At 42.9% G+C, this 9726-nt stretch overlaps 1 protein-coding gene across 6 annotated transcripts in view; it reads right to left on the reverse strand.

Moving 5' to 3' along the window:
• shisa6.S (shisa family member 6 S homeolog) overlaps positions 1 to 2817 on the reverse strand; it is a 115586-nt gene extending 112769 nt beyond the window's left edge. For 2 of the 6 annotated variants that reach the window (XM_041578340.1, XM_041578339.1), the window contains exons 1-2: positions 2199 to 2815; positions 671 to 1569 (exon numbers count right to left, since the gene is read on the reverse strand). In XM_041578340.1, the coding sequence (XP_041434274.1) occupies positions 671 to 1233 (563 nt within the window). In that variant the 5' untranslated portion in view covers positions 1234 to 1569; positions 2199 to 2815. Of the gene's footprint in view, positions 1 to 670; positions 1570 to 2198 lie in introns of all 6 variants that reach the window. The other 4 variants (XM_041578338.1, XM_041578341.1, XM_018238561.2 and 1 more) reach the window with 4 other exon arrangements.
• Positions 2818 to 9726: the final 6909 nt, after the last annotated feature.

Genomic DNA, 9726 nt, shown 5'->3' on the forward strand with positions numbered 1-9726 from the left:
ACATCAAGGGGTCCACAAGTCCCCAACAAAAATAAGGGGATTTAATAAGGTTTTTTCAGGTTTGAAAGCTTCCTAATCTACCTAAGGGAAATGGCACATTTGGAGCATTTTTTTGGCCTCAGCATTTTGTAGTGCTGTTTATGGAGGACAAAAACTACTGCCACTCAAACTTTAAACTGAAAGCACCTGGTGCAGATCTGTGCAGGTCATTATCAGTCTGAAACAGGGCAATAAGGGTTTTTAAGGTGCTTTCAATTGCTTTTAATGTCAAGGAGTGATCTGGAACGCTTTTGAACCCTTCTCACAGAGCAACAAAACACCACAATGAAAAATGTCTCAAATCAACTTGTATCATTACCCTGACATTAGTTTTGGGGGCTAGGGGTCCATTTTGCCAATGAGGCCTTTGGAAGGGAGATCAGCAGAGAGTTTTACTGGAAGTTATAGTGGTCCCCATTATAGTGATGCAGAGATTTGCTGCCAAGTAGAACACAGAGCCTAGTTACACAAATTATATTTGCCTATGGGTGATACGCACCCCATGATTACCTGCTGCAACACAGTTAACCTTCCCCATAACTGGACCACTGAACTGATAACATCTAAGTGGACAAAATTATGGCAGTTGACCAAAACCAATTTATCTCTTTAATTTTAGCAACAATGTTACCTGTGAATGTTCATTTCCCGGGGAGGATTTCTTGCTTTGTCATAAGCTATTTTGGCACAGACCCCCAGAATAAAAATGAATGCGATCACGCCACCTGTGATGTATACAGTTGTGTTGGTCTTGTCATTGCGAGGGTCGTAGGCCTCTTCCTCCATGGACTCAATGACATCAGTGCTGGTGGTTGCAGTCCACACTGGCTTCTTGCAAGAAACTTGATCCAGTCTCTTGGTTTTTGTGTCACAGCAGAATCGGAATGAGCATGTTCCACAGCAGTACCGGTAAGCAGTGTGGTTGCAGTCAAACTCTTTGTCCCACTGACCGCTGACATCGTAGTAGCCCATGCATTTGTCATAGGCTACCACAACAGGAGGTTTCACCCTTCTGGTGGTGACAACCGGAGGCACGGCTGTATTGTTGACGTCCTTCCCTTTAGGGGGGTTGGCAGTTTTTTTGGCAGGTCCTGCATTTTTGTTACCTTTAGTCTTTGCCACAGCTTCACAATGGTCCAGGAAGCCTACAAGATATAGGCAGATCACAAGAAGTAGCAAGAGATGCCACCTCATGGTCAACTGATATCCAGGATTGTGGCTAAACTTTTACTAAAGGATCTTCTTTTAGATCTTTTATGGCTAAACCAACTAAAAGTTGATGATCAATACAATCTTACATCCATTGGCCCTTCTAGCCAGATGATAGCCATTAATCCAGCTTGCCTTCCTCAGACAGAGATGACATATTGGAATGCCAGATTGTCACACATACTGCCTTTCAGGTTGTACCTTAGCCTTCCTGTTGGAGATGCATTTCACCATAGAGCACAAAAAGAAGTGCGTTGGGTACAAAGCCCTGTGACTGGTGATCATGTTGACTCCTGCAGATCATGTATTTACCAAGCGCCACTGCGAAGAAAAGAGGGTGAAAAAATACCGTTAGTGTGTTTCTGAATGGGTGGAAGCCAATATTTCCCCCACACCAGGAGACAGAATTTCAAAGTGCTTTGACATCTTCTCTGTGTCAATTAACTTGAAGAAAAAAAAAGGGGGGGTGGGAAGCAGGAGAAATGTTACAGATTTCAGATCTCTTTTATCCAAGGTAGAAAACAGGGAAAAGGACTGAGTAAAAATGTTCAAGAAAGATCATTCTTAAACCCTGGTCGCCAGAAAGGTTGCAGCATTCCCTTAGGGGGTTTCAGTAATAAAGCAGTAAGCCCCACTTTCAGTGATGAAGGGGTCTGCATATTGTCTATCTGCTTTGCAGATTACACTCAAAGCTTACTTGTTTTCAATCTATTCCGACAAGCCGTTGTGGAATATTGGAATATTGCTCCAGGCAACCATCCTAAATCTTTTCCCATCTCCTACTGCAACATCATCAAAGACTTACATGCCTAAGCCTTCTGCATCCTGATGGGATTGACTTGTCACATCTGCCCATGGAGCATGCATCGCTGGCTGGGCTTAGATTGAAAGCAGACACCTACAGCCCCCGGTTATCTAAAATATTGGGAAGCCCAGCGTGATGTACTCACCATTGCTGCTTGGTACTGCAGATGTTAAGGCTTCTCCTGAATGAACAGAAAACCCTTCTGCCTGCACTTCTAAGGAGGAGAGGATCTGAATGCAAGTCCGCCCACAGCCGACAGAGAGAGAGCGAGCCCTGCTCTCAAGCATCAATTCATTCAGGCGTCACCAGTTAAAGAACAGGCTAACTCTAGGACAATTAGTGATGGGGAGCTCTGGGTCTTGCTGTTTTGGTGCCTCTACTCTACAGGAGCCCGGATCTTCCACTGCAGCCAATCCAGACACACTGGATGTGCAAGGGCTTTTGGTCTGGTGATGATGCAAATATCCACCTCTTAGAGGAATGGGCACCGACACAGACAATGCCAGAGTATAGCATGACCTCAGTAATAAGGATACAAGTGACCCTAAATCAGAAAGGGATGCGGATGCAGTGCAAGCCCAGGCAATCTAATCCTACCCAGGCAGCTTAAGAAAGCTGTGGAATTTCAGCATGTTTCTATAGTGATATCCTAAAAACACAGGAGATGCTGGGGCTTGTAGTGTATTTCCAACACTGCGTGTCTGTCCCTGGTCTATAGGAGATCTATAGGATCTATATTTGCAACTAGAGGCTTGAAACACTGCCCAACTCATCCATCCATTAAAGGTAAAATGTATCCAGGAGAAGCCTTAACAGCTGCATGTCTATTGCTTTAATGCTTACGGTAACATAAGAGGTCAAAGTTTATTAGATCCACAGAATCTTACTTGTACACATGTGGGTGCCACATGATGCTTCATAGTGTCCAAAGGTATAGCTTATTGTGCAACAAACATATGGCTGGGAGCTACCATATTTTACAGTATGAGGGTATAGCTACTTGTGTGCTCACAATATTTCTTTTCTGTATATTTGTATTTATACATATGGGAGAGACATTCCATATTTTTCCCTTAGACAGTACAGTATGAGGGTATATCTTATTGTGTGCCCAGAACATTCCTTCTCTGTATATTTGTATTTATACATATGGGAGAGACGTGCCATATTTTTCCCTTAGACAGTACAGTATGGGAGTATAGCTTATTGTGTGCCCACAACATTCCTTCTCTGTGTATTTTATTTCTACATATGGGTAGAAGGTGCCATATTGTTTTCCTTAGACAGTACAGTATGAGGGTATATCTTATTGTGTGCCCAGAACATTCCTTTTCTGTATATTTGTATTTATACATATCAGAGAAAAGTGTCATATTGTTTCCCTTAGACAGTACAGTATGAGGTTATATCTTATGGTGTGCCCAGAACATTTCTTCTCTGTATCTTTGTTTTTATACATATATATTGTGTTTATCGCTGTTTTTACTGTAATTCCCAGCATCCCAGTAGGGAGTTGTGGTTGTACAACAGCTGGGAGCTGCAGGTTAAATAGGTTTATCCCTGCTAAATTCATGCAGACATGCAATCAGACATGCAATCATTATTTCTGTGTATTTATGCACAGAATAGGGTTCAATTCCTGTGGCAGAATCCTTGCGGTGAGTCACTGGCCACTTGCTCATATCCAATAAGTGTTATAGCCAGTGGTAGTTTGTTCTCAATTCCCATAGCTCTAAACCTTCCTCCCCCACCCCCAGCTCTGTGTACATTTCCTCCCCGCTGTGTTGCCCTTATGTCTCCATCAGTTTGCATTGGGGCTCTTCATTGTGAAGGTTAATGACCCGTAAAATATCCATCAATATGGGCTAGTCAGATTTGAATCATCGGGGAAAAGCGCATGGCAAAATCAGCCCCCCTACTTGCATATGACTGCAGCCTGGGATTTTATGAGAAGAATCGTCAGGCAATTCTAGTTACATTAACAACACTCAGGCTCCTATAAAAGCAAGAAACAGGCAAATTACATTTCCATATGGAATACCTATAAAAGCCAACAGGGAATTGCAACAGCTTTGTATATTGAAAGATACTGTCCTCTTACATAAATTAATCTTCAAAATCATTAAAAATCCAGAAAATCAGCATTTAAAGCGGTTGTTCACCTTCAAACTCTTTTTTGAGTTCAGTTGGTTTCAGATAGTTCACCAGAATTAAATACTTTTTTCCAATCACTTTCTATTTTCTATTTGTGACATTTTTTTTTTAATATTGAAGCATACCTCCCAACTGTCCCGTTTTTTTAGAGGGACAGTCCCTCTTTTGACGGCTCAACCTGCAGTCCCTCATTTGTACTGGAAAGTCCAGTTTTTCTCTGCACTGAACAGCCAGAAAAAGAAACAATGTTTCTAACTTAATTGGCTTTTAGAGAGCCCAGAACAGCCACAGCTGCTTATAAGATACTTTAGTAACAATTTCAAGATAAGCAAATAAGTTATTGTAACAATATAAGATAACAGGTCCCTTGGGAAAAGTTAGACTCACAGCTTAAGGGTAAGGGCACACTGGGCGATTCAGGGAGATTTGGTCGCCTGGCGACAATCAGTTGATTGCACATTAAAAAATATCAGATGAATCCACCCTTGCAGAGAGAGAGAGAGAGAGGAGAGAGAGAGAGAGAGAGATGGGACAATCTCTCAGACTCAGTGAAGAGACAAAAAGTAACTGAGCACTGATTCATACAACTGTTTCCTGGAGAAATCCTCCATCTCCCCCAGACCCAGATTCCATTTCTTCAGTAAGTTTAACCCTGCAGTGGAAACCCACCCCCTCCCTGACCCCCTTCACTCTACCTAGTCTCTTATAAAAGGTGAAACCCAAGACCTGACACAGTTTTCCCACAGAGAATACATCCCTTGATTCCCAAAATTAAATTTTAGGAAAATGGTTCAAAAGAAGGCAATTGAACTAACCATCCTAACCCTCGATCTTTCCTCTGCAGGAATGTCCCCCCTTTTTTTACTGGGTTCAGTCAATTTCCCCAGAGTGCGCGAAGAACAGACTGTAGACCCGAGAGTAGGGATGCACCAAATCCAGGATTCAGTTCGGGATTCGGCCAGGATTCGCCCTTTTTCAGCAGGATCCGGATTCGGCCGAATCCTTCTGCTTGGCCGAACCGAATCTGAATCATAATTTGCATATGCAAATTAGGGGTGGAGAGGGAAATCGTGTGACTTTTTGTCACAAAACAAGGAAGTAAAAAATGTTTTCCCCTTCCCACCCCCTAATTTGCATATTCAAAATAGGATTCGGATTCAGCTCAGTATTGGCCGAATCCTTCAAAAAGGATTTGAGGGTTTGGCCGAATCCAAAGTAGTGGATTTGGTGCATCCCTACCCGAGAGTAGAGAGATTCTGGCAAGGGAAACACATAAGCAAAAAAAAAGAAACAATGGGCTCAAAAAGGTCTTGATCAGATTAACCCTTTCTGTATAAGTCAGCTTCCAAGATCTCCAATGCTGAACTTTTGCTAAATGATCACTCCGCCCAAATTTTATTATCAAGTTTTTTACCTTCTCTGGGGCTTCTGGGAAATCACCAACCTGAAAAGCTGGTTCCCCTTCTAAAGTCCAAAAATCTTCCGACTTTTCTTGGTTAACAGTGGAGCCAGAGGCCCCCGAGTAACTTCTAATGCAATTAGTGACCACCTCAACCTCCGCCTGATTAGAAATGATCACTGAAACATCTTCCGTGTAGGCTACAAACCTGAGTGGCTGCCCACACAGACCCCCTCCAAGCCTTTCCTCTCCAACATCCTCAGGAAGGGATCCAGAGCAAATACATAGAGAAGAGGACTCAGAGGACAGCCCTGTCATACCCCGGCCCTGCCCTCAAAACTTTTACCTTGCCAACCATTAATTAGTTGAAAGCTTTTTGCCCCATCATACAAATTTTTTATCCAACTAATGAATCTGCCCGGGATGCCGTATTTGCTTTACATAATTTCAAAAGCTTCCCTTAAAGATGCTCACACCCTTCACCATGCAGAACTGACAAGATGATAATAAAGTGCCAGAAAATAAACTTAACTGTGAAAAAATAATCCGCACCAGAAACTTCCTATCTGAATTGAGAAGGACAATCGGCCCCCAATTCTCAATCCTCTCATCATCCTTTCCTTTGACAGCAGAATTAAGGCAGAGACTCTCATTGACTCACACAACTCACTCCCCAGACACTCATTTAACACCTTTGTTAACACCAGGACTAATAGCTCTTTAAAGGTCTTAAGTAATTCTGCTGTTATTCCATCAGGCCCCGGAGCTTTCTTGTACTTCATTCTATCAATTGCACCCTCCACCTCCTCGATGTCTGCTGTCAAAGGGGAAAAGTCCACATCTGTTGTATTAGGTCCTGAGGTCGCCTTTAAGAAGCTTTCATTCCTTTCCCTCTCCAAAGCCTTAAATCTGAATGAGCCAGCATAGTATGACCTTACAACACTGAGGATACCCTCCATGGATTTCTGCAAACATCCCTCAGAGTCAATAAGGCCAGTCACTTGCTTTTTCTTAAAGGCTTCTCTAGGATTCTGAAAAGGGTCTGGAGAGTTTTTTGCCCCAAAATCCTTCTTCCTGCCTCACAGATAGATTTGTGAAGAAGGTTTGGATTTCTTTTTTTGTTCTTGACCACCAGTTCATAGCTGAATAAAAGAACAACAACTTTGACCACAGAGCTTCAAAAAACTTCGTAAAAGACCAACTCTCTGCCGCATCCTTTAGAAACCCGAAACCTAATCTCCATTAGGGTTGCCACCTGGCCGGTATTTTACATGCCTGCCCGTTAAAAATGATGGTTGATTTCAATGTTATTAATAGGGAGAAAAAAAAATCTGATATATTTTTTTTCGAAAGGTGTTCATAAACCCTTTCCTCTCTTAGGAAGATCTGATCCTCTTAATTTGAGAGAAACCATTAAATGGTCAGATAAATCTGCCACAGTTTCCTTAAAGGGCATGTAAAGGCAAAAAAATGAAATCCCATTTTTACTTTCTTTAATGAAAAAGAAACCCATCTCCAATATACTTTAATTAAAAAATGTGTACCGTTTTTATAAGAAACCTGACTTTATGCAGTGAAGTTCTCCCTTCATTTACTGCTGTGGATAGGAATTGTCAGACGGTCCCTAACTGCTGAGCAGGGAAACAATCATACTTATGAACAGCAGGGGGAGCCCCCGCCTTACTTCCCAGCCATGCAGAACTCAAACAGCTTTGTTTATGACGATCCCTAAGCAGCCCAGACCACACTGAGCATGTGCACAGCCTTAGTCTTGAAAAGATGTTTAACAAAGTTACAAGATGGTGACCCCCTGTAGCCAACTTTGAAAACATAAATTATTTGTTTGATTAGGCTTGTGGTGCAGTAAGTTCATGTTTATATTTAGTATACAAAATACAGCATTTCTAGCCGTATTCTATTTTAGACTTTACATGCCCTTTAACATCAGAAAAGGACTCATTGTCGTTAACAAAGATCCAGTTGATGCAACTTCTACGGTTCAAACATCAACAAGTATGAATACTTTTCCTCCCTCCCCATGCAGCCGCATCAATGAATCCTGCCTGCTTGATCATCCCTGATTAATAAGTACCTTCATACTTATTCAAGCTTACTGTTCTGTCACCTGGATTCAATGTCTGATTAATGTCCCCAGTAGGGATGTAGCGAACGTCGGAAAAAATGTTCGCGAACATGTTCGCGAACTTCCGGACAAAAATGCGAACGGTTCGCGAACGTCGCGAACCCCATAGACTTCAATGGGAAGGCGAATTTTAAAAGCTAGAAAAGACATTTCTGGCCAGAAAAATGATTTTAAAGTTGTTTAAAGGGTGCAACGACCTGGACAGTGGCATGCCAGAGGGGGATCAAGGGCAAATATGTTTCTAAAAAATCCATTGTTGACACAGCGCTGCGTTTTGTGCTGTAAAGGGCAGAAATCACACTATGTCACTCAGGTGGTGTTTCTGGACACGGAATGTGAAAAAGCTCACACAGCTAGGTGGCACTTGGTTAAAGACTGGGCAAACAATGCCTGCAAGGGCAACGTATACAGTAGTGGATACGGAATATATTATTGCTGCTGTAAAAACATCACTCAGGTGATGTTTACGGACACGGAATTATTATTGTTATTTAGACAGAATGTGAAAAAGCTCACACAGCTAGGTGGCACTTGCATACCTCCCAACTGTCCCTCTTTTGACCACTCAACCCCCTGTCCCTCTTTTGTACTGGAAAGTCCCTCTTTTCTCTGCACTGAACAGCCAGAAAAAAAACAGTTTCTAACTTAATTAGCTTTTGGCAGAGAGCTCAGAACAGCTAACAGGTGCAAATAAGATACTTTGTAACAATTTTGACTCTGGTTGGTGCTGGTAGTGGTGAACTACTAGGAGGAGCAGCACACCAGTCCCACTCCCCAACACAGCTAGACTAATAGCACTGGGCTCTTATAGTAGCAAAGTAAAAAAACAAAAAAGAAAATAAAAGCAGTCCTTACAAGGACTATTGGGTTATTACAGCAGTCAGCAGATGAGATCAGAAGCAGTGCCCACAGCAGCTACATACAGAGCACTGCAGTAGAAAGTAGATTACTAGTCAGCAAAGCTAACTAACCTAAACTCACTGTCCCTCAAATCCCTGCAGAGTTCTGTCCCTACAATACAGAGCAGTATCAAGTAGATTACTAGCCAGCAAAGTTACTATCAACTGTCCCTCAAATCACTAACAGCTCTCTCCCTACACTAGCTCTTCCAAGCACACACAGGCAGAATGAAAAAACGCTGCAGGGCTTCAGTTTATATATGGAAGGGGAGTGGTCCAGGGGGTGTGGGGGTGGTCCAGGAGGGAGAGCTTCCTGATTGGCTGCCATGTATCTGCTGGTCTGGGTTGAGAGGGCAAAAATAAGCGCCGGCTAAGGCGAACCCAAATTGGCGAACGTCGCGCGACGTTCGCGAACATTCGGCGGACGCGAACGGCCGATTTTCGCGCGAATTAGTTCGCGGGCGAACAGTCCGCGACATCCCTAGTCCCCAGCTAAAATTACAGAACAAAAGACACGTGTACCTATGCCTTAAGCTGGCCATAGACGTGCAGATTTACCTTCACATTGGACGAACGATCATTTGGTGCCATCTCTCGACCTGCCACTAACCATTCCAATCAAATAAAGTAGTAAAAGAACAGATCAGACGATTTTCTGCCCAAGTGTTTGGAACACGAAACGCGTCAGGCTGTTTTGACACAATAAACTTTTTCACTTTTGGAACATCTGCCTGGTGGAAGTTTTTGCCCTTGAGTGCCTGCTTCTATTCGAGATTTCAGTTTATCCGCCCCTTGTGCTGAGGGCCCAGGGCGGTGCACCTGGGCCACTTCCTTGATGTGGTGAGTAGCCATTGTACTACTAACAGACCCTACTATATAGAAGATGTTCTGCCCCTGACAGCAATCGTGTCAAAGTTATGTCCAACAAAGCTGGTCTCTCATATCGTCAGATCGGCAATACATGCAGAGATATTATCGGTAGCTGACACAATTTTTCAAACCTGTCCGATCGTCTGAATGACCGATCGCCGTGGCACAAAAAATGATGGGACACTCCACAGACGTATTGGAGATTCTA

Source organism: Xenopus laevis, chromosome 9_10S, assembly GCF_017654675.1.
Source record: "Xenopus laevis strain J_2021 chromosome 9_10S, Xenopus_laevis_v10.1, whole genome shotgun sequence".
Taxonomy (NCBI): Eukaryota; Metazoa; Chordata; class Amphibia; order Anura; family Pipidae; genus Xenopus; species Xenopus laevis.